At 32.3% G+C, this 19561-nt stretch overlaps 1 protein-coding gene across 1 annotated transcript in view; it reads right to left on the bottom strand.

Annotated features, from left to right (window-relative positions):
- The window catches only part of spel1 (DNA mismatch repair protein spel1), a 156009-nt gene that overhangs the window by 98283 nt on the left and 38165 nt on the right, over positions 1 to 19561 (bottom strand). The window contains exons 6-9 of the mRNA XM_089233222.1: positions 16159 to 16272; positions 10573 to 10659; positions 7855 to 7975; positions 1691 to 1777 (exon numbers count right to left, since the gene is read on the bottom strand). Of these exons, the coding sequence (XP_089089348.1) occupies positions 1691 to 1777; positions 7855 to 7975; positions 10573 to 10659; positions 16159 to 16272 (409 nt within the window). The remainder of the gene's footprint in view (positions 1 to 1690; positions 1778 to 7854; positions 7976 to 10572; positions 10660 to 16158; positions 16273 to 19561) is intronic.

Here is a 19561-nt window from a genome sequence, read left to right as displayed (position 1 = left end):
AATCTGATGAGTTGGTGAATAAATTTTTTTGTGCTGTTGTGACGGTTTTGTTGCATTGAACTATTACAACTATTGGCCTATATGAAAAGATAGTCACATGCTCGTAAAGTAAATTAGAAATACTGAAGCCTTAAATCTTGAAAAAATGTAATGAAAAATGTAACTGTTGGTGTTGATGTAATTGATAAACATCAAAGAATATATAGATGTAACTTGAAACCAATAAATGGCGGGAGAAGTTATTCAGGAGTGCATTGAACATGCTATCTGTTATGTTGGATTATACACAAAAAGTACGAGAAACCAGTTGGGCGTGTACACATTTGAATTCGGAATTTTAAGCAGAAGTTATACTTTTTTACAAAAAAAAGGAGAATTTGAATATTCATCCAAAGCCCTGCTATAACTGGAATAGAAATAAGATCACCTGATGGAGATTATATTGTGTCTACACAGTAAGGACAGTGTGCTGTGAACCAAAGAAAACATTGTTAGCTAAGTGAGAAATGGGTTTATCAAAAGTGTTTCCATCTTATCACAGACATAATAAATCGTGAATTATCTGTAAATATTTTCTTCAGGATTAATAAAACAGGTACATGTTCTGAATTTGTGATATCAAGTAGAAAATTGCTTAGTATAATGATACTCCAGAAAGATCGCTATACAAGTGTAACCTAAACAGGTAGCATCAGTTTCCGCACTCATATTTCTCCAAGCAACAATGTTCCATAAATGGAACATCGTAGAGACAAAGAGAAAAAAAATCTTTCCTTGACATTTCAAATTGTATCTAAATAGTCATGTAAAAGGACCCAAAATGTGATATTTAAGAACAAAATGTAACACGGTTGACAGTTCATCATTTAAACGGTCAAACAATCCTCTGTATCCATAAAGAAAATTAGATTTTCTTTTTGACTAATTCAAGCGAATTGGTAATGAAAAATAGTGAGTAACTTGAATTGTTTTCACATTCACCCACTTATAACGAAGTTGGAAAAAACACCTAAAATATTTGTTATACACAAACTTCGTTATTTATTTACTTTTTTGATAAGCGTAGATAAGCAATACAAAATTCAAGTTGGAAAAAACACCTAAAATATTTGTTATACACAAACTTCGTTATTTATTTACTTTTTTGATAAGCGTAGATAAGCAATACAAAATTCACAAGAAAGGAAAAATCTTTGTTATGTAAGTAAATTTATAATATCTGTGTTCCCCATGCATGATTCTAAATCCGAATGTATTAAATTTTTTCTGGAAAAAATCATACTTTAGTATGTTTTGGTAAGAAAATTTTAATTTCATTGTATTATTTACAATATCATAACACTTTTTGAATGTGTACCAACATTTACATACACTTAATGGATATAAGAAACATTAAGCAGAAAAAATATTAACTGCATCAATTAAATTCCAGTGGAAATAATATCTAAGAAAAACAGATATGATAAGAATGCTCAGCAATATTTTAACTTTTTCAAAGATATTAGCAAATAAACTCCAAAAAAAAAGTTTAATTTTCTGGAACAAAAATATACTTATTCCAATTTTTTAATTTTAAGAAATAATATTCAGGTACTGTGCATGAATAGAAATCAAACAAAAACTAAAAATTTTAAAAAAATCAATTATTTCTTCGACATAATCTATCATTTCAAAAATTCAGAGGGCTTACATAATGTCAAGGTCTTCACTTTATCTCCACCATCTGATTTTAGTAGTCTCTGAAGGTCTTGTGTTATATCAGTTGCATTGAAATCTCCTGCATAACAAAGACAATTATATATACACACATGCCAACTTTTGAAATCCAGAAATTCGGAGATTCACCCGAGGAGGGGACCCCCCCCCCTCCCCCGGCACTCACAGACTTGATCACACAAAAAAAATTTCAAAAAACAACTTTTTTTTTAATAAATTAAGAAAAAGTTACATTCTTCCGCCCCCCCCAAGGCAGGTTCTGCATTGCCCCTGAGCAGAATATAATTTCATGTCAGTCTTTCCGTGCAGAATAGAGAAATCACATCTACATACTGTTCATAAAATATGTTTTCTTTCGTGAATGCTATCAGTGATTCTATCTTGGATATATGAACTCTTAAAAGCTTTATATTTTAGCTTTATTATAGCTTAAATTTTTATATTTTCTTTCTGAACACGTTTAATCGGGAGAAACAATTAAAAATAACTCAAATTACAAAGCTGCCGACGAAAAAAATGTGTTTACCGCACAGCTGTTAATGGAATACAATAACGATTATACAGGAATTTCGGCAACCAAGGTCATGCCCCTGATAAATGATTGCAGATAAACGCTACGAAAACAAAGTCGCGTCTTTGCCAGTTGCTTCAATGCGGTCACAGAGACTTTTTTAAGGCTGTTCGATGGAAATGCTCACGACTGTCCTCTATGGGTGTTTTGATGACTGTAATCATTGACTCCACGGCAATGTGAAAGCTCGCGTAAAATTTAATTTTCTGCCAAAATCTGGAGAAATTTTAACAAATCCAGAGATCGGGAGAAAGGATGAACAATCTAGAGTCTCCCGCCTAAATCGGGCGAGTTGGCAGGTCTGTATATATATATACACAAACTATGACAACAATAATTGCACACAGCCTAAAACTGATGCTTAAAGCCTTTATTGATGAATTTTTGGCAACAGATTTGAACAATGTGTATAGTGTAAGTCTAAGAATGAAGTCTTGAAAACCAGAATCTTTGTTCACATATACAGGATGATCCAGAAAAGATGAGAAAAACTTTTGGAGGAAAAAAAATTAAGAGAGAGAGGTGATAGTACACACCAATACAAACAATTATCATCAAAGAATACACGATCTAACATGAAACACAAATACACTGGCACATTTCGAAACGGGCGCTCCGCAAACGTTAAAATGACATTCCTGTTGAAATTTATTGAGAGAAAAAGAACACCATGTATGCAAATGTTACCTTGAGAAGAAGAAACCATATGCAAATCTGTGCCATAGTGAATAAAAGGCACGGATGCCGGCTCTGTGAAGTTATTCCAGCGTGCAACCGTTCTAACCTACGGGATGGCATCTGCGCCATTATCTGCATACAGTTTATTCTTCTCCAGGTTCCATTTGCATGCATGGTGTTCTTATTCTCCCTATAAATTTCAACAGGAATGCCATTCTATGCATCATTATAGTCAGGACAAAAGTACCTAATCTCTCTTTGGAACCTTATTATTGTTTCCATTTATTTTCTAGCAACAGATTTTGCATTCCCTAGAAGGGCTGTTTCCTCTTATCTGAGGGAGGTGTTTGTTTTATAAAATGTTGTTCAATCAAGCGGTTGGGGTTGTCTTCTAAGTCAGGACGACCCCTCTTTGGATAAGAGTCTGATAAATGATATCATTTTTGAAGAGCATCTACTAAGTCCAATTGAAACATCAAATGAGATTTTTCCCCTCCTAATTCTTTGTAATAAGTAGATGAATTCTCTCAGCATCTTTTGATCCAATAGATAGAAAACCATTTTTTTTACCTCTTTCATGAAATGTAATAATCACCAAGACTGATTTTCAATATCTACTCCTCCCATAGTTCCGTTATAGTCTCATGCAACCTTTGGCTTTTTGACAATTTTTTGCGATATGTTACATCAACCATATCGTTTGTATGGACAGTTTAGAGCATTGCAACATCTCTTTTTTTGTCTTTCCACGATGGCAAGAACTTTCCCTTGGCAGAAAGCAATTTCTTCACCTTTTCTCAGTTTCTCTTTCATCAATTCAGGTAGCATTTCTTTCCGATTTTGCTTCATTGTCCCATATGTATCAGTTTAGTACATCAAAAGCATGTGTGCCAATTGTGGAGAAGTATAAAAATTGTCTGCTATATGCCAATTGTGGAGAAGTATAAAAGTTGTCTGTTATATGCCAATTGTGGAGAAGTATAAAAGTTGTCTGTTATATGCCAATTGTGGAGAAGTATAAAAGTTGTCTGTTATAAGACAATACCCTCTTTTCAGCATTGGTCTAAGTAATATCACTACATGGATCAATAGAAGCAAATGTTTGAAATTTTGGTCAAACATAGTACAATCCCTGGTGTATATAATTTGTGACCATATATATCCTGAGGTTGATTTGCACAACATATAGCATTTGATTCCAAAACATGACCGTTCCATTGGAATATATTGTCGCCACGACAAACTGCTTTTGTAGAACATCAATGGTTATTTCACGCTCAGAAGATACAGCAAACTGGAAAAAGATTGTTTAGATGATCTAACACAGGCCAAATCTTGTGTAGCTTAGGATTTGAGTGGTTATTTGGATCATAAGTTTCATTACTCACAAAATGATTATACTTTTGTATATTATAAAATCTATCAAAAGTCATAAGACTAGAAAAAAATTGAGTTTAAATAGAATGTTTTTTGCTCCAACACATATCAATTTTTGGTTTTTTATGATACCATGCAAGATTATAATACTAAGAAATATCATTATTTCATTCTTGGTAACTGGTATCCAAGCTTTTCTACCTTTTATGAAATGAAATCCTGGAGCTGCATGACATTGTTTGGCATATCTGTTAGTTTTGGAACTATGAGATTGATTAAATTATCATTGATAAATGCTCAAAATATTGCATAATGCCTGAACTTGGGTAAAAACTGACATTTATTTTACACGTTTCCAGAAATCTAACATGTGGGAAAGCACAATCTATCACAGTAGGTGAAATTTTATGCTATACACAACCAGGTAATAATGGGGCTCCACATCACTGCTATCATTGAATTCAGCATCTGAACTATCGAAATAATCACTTACTTCAGAATCACTGCCAGATTCACTAATACTAAAATCCCCATCTGAATTCATAACACTTAGATATAATTAAAGATTAAAGGGATTTGTATATATTTTACTGTTCAATGTAATCGTCTTTTAAGGAATGAAGCACTTTCATTTCTAGCTCTTTGCTGAGCATTGTAAATATTATTTATGCCTCTGCATGCCCTAAAAATACAGAAGACAATTGAATGCTACATTTTAGAGTTATATATATATAGGCCTATGTATCTAACTCCTTTGTAATGCAAACTGTTGTTTCACCTATACAAAAAATATGGACTATTATTGTGAATGATGAATGTTAGTTACTCTCTTTACCGCACACCAACTCCGGTTATATATCGCCATACGGCAATTTCCAACCAGAGGAGTTAGGTGGGAAATGAAGGCTCCATCCATTGGTGGTTGCCCCAGGATCGATAGGTAAAGAAATTGCTTCTAACGTTCTATGCGCAGATTCGAACCCATAGGCCTTAATGATAACCTTCATAGTGGAAGATGAGCATCCTACCGCGGCGCCACTCGGGCACTGAATGTTAGTTACTGTCCAAGACCATGAAGTAATAAATACAAAACTATTTTTTCTATAAAGACAGAAGTTTTTACTCTACTTGAACCCTCAAATTAAGGAAATGAAAAATTAATAAACCAAATAATCCACATACACACCCCTACAAATAACATTAAAAACAATATAATTTCTGCTTTGGCAGAATAATTAATTTCAATATAATATATTTGTATTATTTGGCATTGTATCGATAATTCCCTCCTCAATTAAAATCAATTACATGAATTTTGTTGATAGGATTTGGTAAAAAAGTAAGAAAAGTAGGACAAAAACTAGAAAGTAAAACAAAACCAAGAAAGTAGGACATTTTACCAAAAGTAAGAAAAGTACGACAAATGGGAGTCATGCATAATTTTTTTGCATTTAACATCTAAATTGTGATCAGATATTTTCAATAGAATAGTCAAGCTATTACTGATTATAAATGTTTTCCCAAAATGTGTAAACTAAAATTTAAATCATTTCCAATTTGACATCAAGATTTTTATTTGATGTTTATTAATAAAATATTTTAAACACTTTTTTTACATTAAACTGAAGAAGCAGATTTTGTAAATATAACACTTTTGAAAATATCAGACACTTCTCAATTGAAAATATCAGACACTTCTCAATTGAAAATATCAGACACTTCTCAATTGAAAATATCAGACACTTCTCAATTGAAAATATCAGACACTTCTCAATTGAAAATATCAGACACTTCTCAATTGAAAATATCAGACACTTCTCAATTGAAAATATCAAACTGTTCTCAAATGAAAATATCAAACTGTTCTCAAATGAAAATATTAAACAATTCTTGTCTGAACATTTAAAACTAACAATATCAGCACATTTTTATTGGATTAGAAATGTCAGACCCTTCTTGATTGAAAGCATCAGACCATTTTCGATTGAAAATATGAAACTAACAATATCAGCACATTTTTGTCTGAATGAAAATATCAGCACATTTTTGTCTGAATGAAAATATCAGCTTATTTTAGACTGGAAATATCAGATCACTCTTGAATGAAAATATCAAACCATTCTTGACTGAAAATATCAGCTCATTCTCGACTGAAATTATCAGCTCATTTGACTGAAATTATCAGCTCATTTGACTGAAATTATCAGCTCATTTGACTGAAATTATCAGCTCATTTGACTGAAATTATCAGCTCATTTGACTGAAATTATCAGCTCATTTGACTGAAATTATCATCTCATTCTCAAATGAAAATATAAGACCATTTTCAATTGAAAATATGAGACTGAAAAAATATTTAACCATTTAAAATATTTAACCATTCTTGATTGAAAATATAAAACCATTCTCGATTAAAAATATCAAGCCATTCTTGATTAAAAATAGCAAACCATCCCTGACTGAAAATATCAAAAACCATTGTTGATTAAAACTATCAGCTCATTCTCGAAGATATTAAAAATCATTTTCAACTGAAAATGTCAGACCATACTTAAGTGAATATTTTCATTATTTTTAACAAATCTGTTCATCAATTTATTTACAGATAATTTAATTTATGATTGAAAAATTCATGTACCCATCAAAATATCGAACCATTTTCGACTGAAAATATCAAAAATATTGTACGTCAGATATTTTGAAAATAAATATTGGATATATATAAAGATTGACATATATCAATGAACACAAGTAACATGCCATGGTAACGGGAATGGCACACAAAGACTTATCCTCAAAAATGAAAGAATTTTTTTTTTCAGTTCTCAGCATTTTTTAACAATTTTTCCCTTATCAACATGTCTTGTAGGTCCCCAAACCTATATTTAGTATTGTAGGCCATCGTAACGATAATTAGGTAATAACTTATCATTCAATATGTTTTCGTTCCATTTTCCATCTTGAGAAAATCCAACCAGCTGACATGAAAAAAAAAAAACACTGAAGAAGGACCCTAGTTGCTATGCTACCCTTGTTATGGGATTAAGAGGCCAGCAACAGAAAGGGTCGGCTTGCATTGTATTCTATATAAACGTAAATTGCTTGTGTATGCAAAAAGAAATTTTGTCCTGTAGAAATGGGAGGCATATATGGTCTTTGTATTTGTATTTGGAGAGGAAAAAATAGCACATACATCATACATAATCTTAATAATGTCATGGCTGGGAAAAATTTGGACATCCCTGAACTAGATGTTTGCTTATATTAAAGTCATAAATATTTTTTAATGCATTTTACACACTGTTCCACTTACACTCATGTGACACTTATTTGAAGAAATATAGTAAATAAAATATAGTTCTGACGGGTTTGAATGCCAGTTAAAAAATGCTAAGTCATCAGATAAGAGGTATTATCTTGAAATCTATAAAAAAATATCATAGTTTTAACTGTTATACAGGAGGTTGTCTGTTTTTTCAATAACAGTATGAAGGAAGGAAAAAAACACTCACCAGCTTTGCATTCAGATAACAATATGTTATTTCGCTTTATAATGTTTTTTATCTCTTCCTGGCTGTCACTTCCAACAGGAGACAATAAACACTCCTTAGGGCTGAGATGTACCAGAACTGCCTTTACATTTGAAAGAAAGGGGAAAAAGTTACTAATATGGAAAAAAAACAGCATTACTATAAAAATATTTACAATAAAGAATTAGAAAAATAACAAGAATCAACAAAAATCAACTTTTTTTCCTTCAGAATGAATTCAAGAATGAAACAAGTTGTTTCTAAATGTATTTTGCATGCTGAATTCAAATATGCATATGACCATTTAACATAAGATGATGTCTTATGAGAAGCATGATACATGCTTTATACAATTTGTACTCACATCACTCTACATCAGTGATTCCCAACGTGGGCATTAACGCCCCCTGGGGGGGGCGATGGAATGTTCCAGGGGGGCGGTAGAAGCTACGAGTATAGCATAGGATTCTATGGGTGAGATTGCGTTGGGGGGCGCTGGGAGAAAAAAATTTCTGAAGGGGGCGATGGGACAAAAAAGGTTGGGAAACTATGCTCTACATGATAAAATGCAGGTCTAAATCTCATTCTGGTTCATTGAAAAAAGTTGCATTGAATGACTTTTAACAAGATTTTGCCTTTGGAATATCCCTCTTCAAAGTCCAACAATTATCTACTAGCATACTTGACTTCATTTACCTAGATTAGAGATGTGAGGTGAGAATATTCTTCTCGGAGAACAAGAATATTCTGAGAATATTCTCCTGGATGTAGAAACTGGAGAATTATCTAGAATATTCATTTTTCTTTTAAATAATTTAAATTTTTTTTATAAATTTTGTTTATATTGTGAAATATAAATCAGTTTTCATAGCCTGAAACATTTACAACAAAACAATTTTTGGTATAATCACCCCCAATGACAACTTTCAGTTCGAGAATATTCTGACAATATTCTCCAGGTCATGATGAGAAGTTTTAAAATTTTGGTTATAAAGATTTTGGAAACCTTCAAATTAAAACCTTAAAAAATTATTTTAAAATTAGATAAATTTTCACAAATAAGTTCACTACAAAGAAATTAAACCAAAATTTATCGATAAAGGAAGCTATTCTTATATAATCACCTCCATTCTAAGATACAGAACTGTTGTTTTCTTCAATGAACATGCACTTAAATTATGTATCACTCACATTTCTTTAAAAGTTGTGCAAATCAGCCCTGTTGGTTTAATTTTCTTGCTTTCAAACTTTAATGTTGTGGTGTCTACAAACTTCAATATTCCCATCTTCTTGACGGGAAGAGAGAGACGGGACAGAGAATATTCTCTCAAAGGACTATTATAAATTACTACAGAATATTCTTATCGAAAATAATAATTATTCTCAAGTTATTTATCGAGATTATTTATTATAATACATGTTATTATATATATTCTTGATAATACTCTCTGGAAAGATTTCGATAACTGAAGAATATTGTCATCGAGAAGAATATTCAAGAATATTCTCTGGAGGGACTATTATTAATAACTTCAGAATAATTCTTATTTTCTATAAGAATATTCCCCAGGAATTTATGAAAGTAGTCCTTCCAGAGAATATTCTCAAGGATATTATATGTAACTATATTATAAATAAAAGGAGAATATTCTCATCAAGAACTTATAGGAATATTCTCAAGTTACTTATAATAGTAATCCTACTAGAGAATATTCTCAAATATTCTCCAAAAGATTATTCTTGAGAATTTTACATCTCTAACCTAGATACCTTTTCTAATCAGAACTCTGCTGATGAAAATGCTCACAGTTAATGCTAACAGACCCAAGATATCTCTGGAAAAAATTGAGGTGGTAGTTGAAAGAGTTATGTTTTAAAGGCCTGTTGCATTTCATAGCTTTGTTATTGCATAAATATTGCTGTCATACAAGGGGGAATGGGGGGGGGTCAAAAATGGCTAAAAATTTACTGATGCAATACTTGCATGAGATATGACGTTACTATATAGTAAATTGCATACATCAAATATTTTTATGTCCTTGAATATTTCACCTCAAGAATGCTATACTCATCCTTTAGACACCAGTTCCATTTCTATGCTTAATGAGTGATACATGTACTTCGAGTAGCATTCATTCGAAGCTCAATAATAGCCTGTACTATTTTGATTGCATAAAATTCATGTATATTTAAATTTCCAACTAAAGGAACATCATTGTCGTAAAGTTTTCTCTCTTGTCAACAAATCTTATATGCAAAATTAACATGTAATTTAACCAGTGTAAACTATGCACACACACGATTCAAAAAATTTTTAAATTCCACTCTGTTTTCTTATATATTTTAATAAACACATCAAATAATGATCATGTCCTCAAAAATTCTATAACATGTTTGATTTCCACAAAAATATTTTTTAAGTCAATGCAGATATAAGAAAGTTTGAATGTATCGAATATATACATGACTTTTTTCAACCTATAAGTATGTTTAACACTGTATTGTTTCTTGTTTTTTTAACACTTTAATCAACAAAACAGAAATCAGCAAAGCCCCCTTTGAAATGTCTTATCTTTTCTAATGAAGTAGGCTTTCTTCCGATTTCCAGCAGGAGCAAACTAAGGGGTGTAGGAAAAAGTGTTTCATTGAGAAATCAACTTCATCAAACACTTTTGTTATATATGTGAAATCTGCACTAACCTCAAATTCAGAAAAGAAAGCGTTATCACTGAACTCTGAAATAATAAACTCTCTTAAAACTGGATCTCCAAAAGCTATTCCAATAACCTATATAAGAGAAGTAAATGAAGGAAAAAAAATTTAATAACAATGACTTTCTGAAAAAAAATTCTTTTCATCCAAAAAAAGTTCAATTCGAAATAACAGCAACTACAATTTCATCAATGGTTCATAAATGATGCATTTTTATGCAGAATAAGAGTTGCAGTCCATGAGCCAGATATGACATAGGGCTTGTAATGTGATTAAACGTATAATCTTTGAACCTATAATTTTTAAACCATTCATATTTTTGAATTTAAAATATAGTGAAACTTTGCTACAGTGATACTCAATGTAGCGATAAATCTCTACAACAGTATTTTTGAAATCTTGTTTGAAATTGCCTTTAATCTAATGTTAAACTTCTTTCATTAAACAATATCCTTACTGTGATAAGTCAATCTACAATGTTATTTAAGAGACTTTTTTTTTAAATTTCTAAACACTTCCATAATGTTCACTTTTTTCTAGGGCATTTAGTAACTTCAGCATTTCACTGTACCTGCCTCTCTCCCTAAGAATGTTAATGAAGATGAAACTGTTGATATTTTCAGAATAAGACACAAGTGTAGAGCTGTAAATAAACTCCTTTAATGGTGGGGGGGGGGAATTCAAGCTGTCAGAAATGCCTGAATGCAACAGAAAATAAACTAAGAAAAAAATCCTGTGCTTATATATTCTCTATTAAATTAATTGAATGAAATCAGTAATGGTAAATTGAATAGTTGTGCATCTTCAAAAGTAACTTGATTGTCTAAGTTCTTGTGTGGGGAAGCTTGATTTTGCTTAGCAATATAGACTCAACCCATATGTTGACTAGATGCAGGATGGTCATGTTGTGGATCAACAAATTACATTATCTTTTTTTTGCGAAGCTGTAAATTTGATAAGCAAATTTGTTTCTTCTGATATATTGATATATATATAATATATACACCTACAGGATGCATAGGAAAGTCCCTTTAGGCTGAGGTTACACTATAAAAGTTTGATAAAAGATCTTTCGCAAAGCTTAGTGGTTCCAGCAAATGTAATCAACAGGCTTATTGGTTGTTTTTTTTTAAATAAAAAAATTACAAAAACACAGACACAAATACATACATAAGTACAAACATAAAAACACATAAGGTTCAGACAACAGCTCATTATAATGATTAGATATGTTATATTGCATTTTTATTTATATATTTATAAATACGATATATGTTAAAATGTTAGATTACTCATTTTGAGCATCATAATCACGGTTACATAATTAAATTACTTATTGTGAATATCAGTTAGTACATTACAAACCATACATATACAATACATGTACCTATCTACACTTATGCACAATCAAAACCATATACATTCCTTTATCATTTTATAATTTTTTTCTCTCTTTTTGTACATAGTGCAAAACTATTTTTATATCTGATTACAAAGTATTTGTTAAAATCATTTCATAATCAATATTTTTAACAAAGTCAAACATGATACAATTTATGTTTTTTCTATTGTCAATTTTATTTTCAGTATAAAATAAGTTTAAAACTTTAGGGGCTATGTAGGAAAAGATTTTTTTTATACAGTGTTTTATTTGACTTTGGTACCTGGTATTCTCTATTGTATCTACCTTGGTTATATTTTGATTTTTTGTTAAATATTTTTCATTTACTCGTGAAAATTTCATCATTCTATATAAGTAGTTTTGTCTCAAAGATATAGTGTGGCACTGTATTTACGTACTGTCTGTTATTATGAGATCTTATTCATACGATAACATGTGGGGGTAAATCGAGAAGCTACCCATTCTTAGAATAAGACAACCATAAGTATTCTTTATGGGCATTGTATAATATTTTATCATGTGTATATATTGTTTATAATTTGTGTTAATTGCATTTTTAATTGGGTTGCTGTATTTTTGAAACATATGACATCCATATTTTTATGGGCATCTTTTTATCAGCCACCTCGTTGGGCATTTTGCCTGTTGTGGTGTTGTATTTGTATTCTATTATACATGCTATCTAATTTCCGGATATTGTCATAGTATGATCCACCCCATACACAAATTGCATAATTAATGATTGAATAAATCCATGCATATATAAGTTTTTCAAAATTTTTCATCAATTAAGTTTTTTATTTTATATATGATTGCATATTTTCTGATTTTTTTTTTTAATTAAAATATCACAGTGTGAGTTCCATTTAAGGTCAGGTTGTATTGTTATACCCAGATAATTATACTCATGAACTTTCTCTATTTCTTGACAATAGCAATCACCATTATCTTGACAGTGATTATGCATTTTTAGATATGTTTTCATTGAGATTCATGTTTTTTGTTTTCATATAAATGTATTTTGTTTTTTGTGTGTAAAGTTTTAGTTTGTTTTATTAGCCACATGTTAATTTTTGTTAGATCATCTACTTTTTGTATTAAATCTATTGTATTTGTATCTTCTACGTAAAGCACTATGTCATCAGCAAAGGTTATCAACTTTCCATTTAATTTCAGATTGCATAAATCATTTATATATATTAAAAATAATATTGGGCCTAGTACAGATCCTTGAGGTACTCCTTAGTTCACCTCTCGAAAAGAACTAATTCCTTTCTGAATCACTAGTGCTTGTTGTTTTTTATTATAGTATGATTCAAACCATTTACACATGTTTCATCTGACTCCTATTGAGAATAGTTTACTTGTTAATATTTCCAGATCAGCAAAGTCAAATGCTCTTCTTAAGTCTAGGAGCACAGTTATGGAGTATTTATTATTATTGAACCCATTGTTCAGATAGTTACTTGAATCTAATACTGCCATTTCTGTGTTTTTATTTTTTTGGAATCCTTATCGATTAGAAGAGAAGAAATTTTGTCTATTTAGGAAATTTAGAAGTCGTTTTTATAAAATATATTTTATCAACCTTTTATAGTGAAATTCCATCCTTATCCTAGAATAACTCCTGAAACGTTGGTCCAAGAAACATACTTTCAATTGGAAAAAGTATCCAAATAAGGATTAGAAAGTTGTTGCCCTGTTTCCCGAACCCAAAGAAAAAAAAAATTCATGTGTTCAAGTGCAATATCCCCTTATATATTCGAATTTGAAAATCACTGAAAATGAAGGAAAGAACCAGATAAACTAACAAAAAGCTTATTCTATGCTTCATATGTTGTTCTTTCCCTCATTTGATTCTCGTATTCAAATATCTCACTATATTACATATGGAGAATATTTCACTATAACACTGAAATTTTTTTGGGGGTTCAGGAGAGACAGGGCAACTACTTTATAATTGGATTTTAAGTCCAAATAAAAAGATCAAATAAAAAGTTATCTTTTTTATTTTAATAACTATACAACCTCTTGCCAATATGAGAGGCATCTCGGATGTCAACAGGTCATTTGAAAACTTTTTCTAGTTGGAAGTATGCTTCTAGGATCAATGGTTCCCGAGTTATTAAAGGATAAAGAACATATGCTATTCTAGCCATGGCCGTGCATACTTTATCATTCCAGTATGGAGAAGGCATATATTGAAAACAACTCTGGAAGAATAAAACTCCAATATCCATCTTGAGAACACCATTGTTTGTTCAGCAATGCCATGCACTAGGAGGAGGTTACCAAGAGCAGTCTCAACAGCATCTTTGCTCCCTACCCTGGGCAAAGTAACATTCCAGAGATCCTTCTACCTGGCTCGAAATACCATCCTGTCAATTTATATACTTTTCAAAATCATAGCGCCAGATCTCTATTATGGGATCTTCCTATGAACTTATGGCAGACCATGCATTAAGACCACAGTGGGATTACCTCATCCTTCTTCTATTTCGAAATAAACAGCAGCAAACAAAGTGGGGAACAGCAAATAAACCCAGTGAAGCAGCACTCTCAATGCATGATTCCTGATATATATCCTACATTTACAAAGCATGCACGAAAGAAAAATGCTGTAAGAGGCTATTTTGATTGGGAAACAATTGATGTTCTTTGTTTTATAGTTGGGCCATCAGTTGTGAAGACATTTAAGTGATATTGTCAAGGGTACCTACATATGCATTGTCATTGTCAAGGGTACATACATATGTATTGTCATTCCTAAGTTTCAGAATCTCTGATAACCCTACTAGTAAGATGAATAACAATTTATATGAACTCTTTGCTCTCTAGATTGTATTGAAAACTGATAAAGCTTTGTAGATAAGTACTTGATTCATTTCTGTTTCCAGCATACTTTAACAGGACATAGTGGCAAAGTCATGGCAGCTAAGTTCCTGGGTGAATCTAGTAAAGTTGGGTCAGGAAGTCATGACAGAATGATCAAGATTTGGGATCTTCGGAAAAGAGTATGTAAGTGACTTTTTTTTTCACACTACAGATATATAGTAATTGAAGTACCAGTAAAACCTCATAAGGTGTCACCCTAATACGTCGTCACTCTGGTTAAGTTGTCATTTTTCTTTAGGCCTCATTTTTGTAAGGCCCCTGGGCTGCACTCAGGTGGGCCCCTGTGTTAAGTTGCCACTATCTTTGCCCCTTTCAGTAGCTCAATACATTTCTTGTCCGAGTACATCCTTCAGTTAGAACTTGTATAATTCATGCTCACTTCCACATTATTACAGTAGGATTCTATTTTCAGTTTCATGTTTTACATATCTTAGAAAATTCACACTGACATAACCTTTCACAGAAAGGGATAGGTATATACCACACAATAAAATTTAATCAATAAATTTTTAATTGATCCAAAATTCCAATTAATAATATATAATTTTCTAGAATTAGTTTGTTGTGCTCAGATTTACATAGATATTCTGCCGAATACCTAAGCTAATTCAGTTGAATACCAAATAGCAGCTAAATATTCATCCCATCTCTACTTACAACGGCAAAAAGATCGCTACTAAGCATCTTGCGTACAATTTGAACACCTTGAAAATACATTGATGGCATACTATGGCTGTTTGGCGCGTTTTCCAACAGGGTAATGTTTGGCCTCATATGCCTCTCATATCTCTGGACTACCTCTGTGCTGTTAAAACTCTTCCTTGGCCAGCACGGTCACTATACTGCCAGATTCTGGTACCTACAAATGCCACAAATCTGGAGCAACAATCGAGGAATGATTGACAGAATGTATCACAGGATACGATTAGGAACTTTAACTCCTTACATAGATGTGTAAAATAATGTATCGCTGAAAGGGAAGGTTTAACAAATTACTGATTTGAAAATTTCATGTGCGATTGCGAGCCATTGATGGATTCTACAGCCCAGAATTTTTAAGTTATAGTTTTATTATCTGTGTATTGGCTTTATTCATATTTAATTTTAATAAAAACAGTCACCTACTTCATAGTGCTATTTTTTTTTTTTTTTTTTTTTTTTTTTTGCAAAAGAGTGTGAAGTAACAAGAATTAGCAGGACAAAACCTTCTTTAATGATGAGTTAATATATAAATTAATTACAAAACCACCAAAGAAATGAGCTTAAAGCAAACATACTTGTTCTTTGTTATTTGATTTCACTTTCACTGCAATCACGCCTTTAGATTCTACCAAAGCAGAGGGCCCACTAAAAAGGATATCTTCTAGTTGAGTAAGATTTCCAGGAGATGCCTGCAAAATTTCAATTCATATGCAAGAGCAAGAAATACACATTATCTATAGATATCAATATCACTAAAGAGTAACATATAAGAAACAATAAAACAAATACTTTTAAAAAAGAAAAGCATAGATAAAACTAAACAAGCATTCAAACAATCTTAGCATATTCTGAGTTTTACATATAGATTTCAATTTTATTAATGCATTAGGAATAAATAGAGAAACACTTTAATGTTCTTAGATCACATCTTTTCTTTCATCATAATAGGTTTTCTCAACAAACTGGGTCAAAGGGACTCAGGCAAGTTAGAATGAAATGATGTTACTGAGAACTGCTATCATTTTTAACCCTCAAGTGCGGGGGCAATTTAAATGAATCTCATCCCTTACGTCGGAGGAGATTCAAATGGAATAACCAGTTTCAGAGATGTTTAATAAAAAAAATTATAACTTTTGAACTAATCATAGACATAGTCAAGAAGTGCAGGAGGCGATGAGTAGCCAACTATTATCATTTTTAGTAATTTTTTCAGCTTCAATAATTGCATTCTCGCTAATTTTTTTAAATGTTTCTAGCTGAGAGGTTAGTGTAATTTTTTCCCTTTCCTTGTAAGATAAAACCCCCTAATATTTTTCAAGAGACTCTGAAATCACTTCCATGATATTTTCCTGCATTTTTCTAAACAAATCACCTGATCCCTAGAAGTGTTGATGGTGTTACTTTCTGTATAAGACATAATAGTATAATGCAGGGGTGCAAGCGCCCCTCATTTATTTCGGAGCAGCAAATTTCATTTTTGGAGCAGAAATTTTGAAAATGGAGCAGAACTAAAAACAAACTATATCTGCAATATAAAGGAGTAATTTTTCTGTGAAATGCCAAAAGTTTTGCCAAAAATGGTTGAAACAAATAATTCTAAATAAATTTCTTTCACAAATTAAAATCCATTTAATTTTTTTCTGAAGTATCTTATCTGTCACTACTTAAGCAACATGCATACTAAAAACCTAGGCAGCAAGAATTTCTGCTGCTTGAACACCAAAATCTTATTCATCCTGATATAGCAAAAAAGTGCGTACAGAATATAATAAGGGTTTCCGTGAAAAAAAATTAGCTTCTCACAGAATTTAAAGGAATTATTAAATTTAAAAGCAAAATGCAACAAATGAGAGAAATATAAATACCTCATTTACTTAAAAAATTTCTCAACCTAATAGCATGTTAATAGATTACGAATCACGAGTCGCTTTCAGAAGTTCAGCATCTCAATCACAATTTTTTTCAAATTTTTCATGCCCATGAACATAAGATTTTGTATGTCTTATTCCATTAAAGCATTGAATGGACAAATTTTTCAATGTTCGAACAGACTTTTATTTAAGGAAACATTTTATTTTCTGGATATTATGCTGAGGTGAACTCGGAAAGAAAAGTCATCTTGTCTCTGCCTATATTTCCTATATCTTGGGCTGAGAAAAAAGCCATCTATCTCTAAACCGTCCCACCTGGGGGCAAATTCCTGAAGTTAAGAGAGGCTACTACTGTCTCTACTTCAGTTCCTCACGCCACAGTGCGTGAAATAAGGAAGGCAGGGTCGCGTCTGCAGTGGTGTAGATGGTAGCATGCTTGCCCGGTATGCAAGAGGGCCTGGGTTCGAGTCCCGGCGGAGACAAGATGACTTTTCTTTCCGAGTTCACCTCAGCATAATATCCAGAAAATAAAATGTTTCCTTGATATCTTGGACTGAGAAAAAAGCCATCTATCTCTCTAGACTTTTATTTATTGGTTAATAACGAACTCTCTTTCACTTTCTGGGCTACCATGTGCTAAATATAAAAAAACCTTCACCAAAACTGGCAAAATTTTTAACTTTGGGCTGCTTTCAAGGTTACAAAGTTTGAATATGTTGCCCAATATCTTCTCTCTATTCTTTGAACTGATTTCACTTCTTGTAATTCTTTGCATTGTAGTGCAACCCATTCATCACACATAATTAATAGTTCTGTTGGAGCTACAATGTTAAGCAACATCCCAGCAATATGTGAGGGAGTAATGTACCATTCCAGCAATGCACGAGAGGGAGTGCGAAAAACAAGAAAGGGTGTAAACGTTTTATTCTCTCCAACAACATGTTTTGGAAAGATAGGACATTAATATAGAAAAGGTATCTCACAGAAGTTATGTAAAATGAGCATGTTCCTAGTACTAACTCCTTCCTTTGACTATTGTTAAGAGCATGCCCCTTCCCCCACCATGCAGTGGCTTACCATGCGGCCATATTGGGCGCCGCTCTAGGAGGGGTGCCAAATGGAGTTGAAAGGGTAAAAAAGCTTTGTTGACCAAAAAAAAAGTCGTCAGTAGCGCCAAAAATAGATTCCGCATGGGTAAAAATTTTTTCCTCGAGCCACCCCTGTTCACCAAAACCGAATTTTCGCAATGTGAAATTGTCACGATCTGCAACCGCCGACGATAATCACACGACCGCATAGTGGCTAGATGACAAAACTATGAATATTTTAGCTGGAGTTTTTACAGATCCCATTTTTTCCCATCAATCTTTGAAGAATGCCGGTAATTTAAACGAGTAAACCAATCCCCTTTTCAATGCATGCTGTCTTCGAACACATGTTGGCAGCCGCGAAATTACCGTTATTTTCAATATATAACCCAGCAGGAGAAAAAACGGTCTCCAAAATCAGAAAATTCAGCATATTCATTCAGAGACTTTGATAGCCCGCCGGTTAACCAATAACAGTATAGGACTTTATACTTCAAGGTAGTAGAACTACTTTCCAAGGTCACGAGATAACGTGATTGTGGTAGATGGTGGGAAGTGAAAAAAAATTTCTCCCTCCGTATATTTTTCCATGTCTTGGAAAGAACACGCCCCGTGAACAAAATTTTTATGCTTCTTTTTCCTAAATTCCGGGTATTTGACGCACTAGTGCATAAGCGGTACCTCCGCAAACCACAAACAAGAATTGGTGCAAATGCGCAGGGATTCGGTGCCTTGACGCACCATGTAGCAAGAGAACAGTTTTGGCGCAGCTCTTGCACCCCTGCCAATGTTGAAATCCTGATTTTTTTAGACATAATCTAACCTTCAAATGCGTTATTCTCAAGAGTAACTTTTTGCACTTTCATGGTTTTGGCGTGGTGCTGACGATATGGTAAGTTGACAAAAATTCATACTTCAACGTAGTAAAACTACTTTCCAAGGTCACGAAATAACGCTATTGTGGTAGATGGTGGGAAGTGAAAAAATTGAAGTTTCTCCCTCCGTGCCTCGGAAAGAAC

This window comes from Pholcus phalangioides, unplaced genomic scaffold (genome assembly GCF_987345545.1).
Source record: "Pholcus phalangioides strain wild (caught in Gottingen) unplaced genomic scaffold, Ppha-v1.0 ptg000007l_1, whole genome shotgun sequence".
NCBI classification, from domain to species: Eukaryota; Metazoa; Arthropoda; class Arachnida; order Araneae; family Pholcidae; genus Pholcus; species Pholcus phalangioides.
This window is presented reverse-complemented; position numbering and strand designations above follow the sequence as displayed.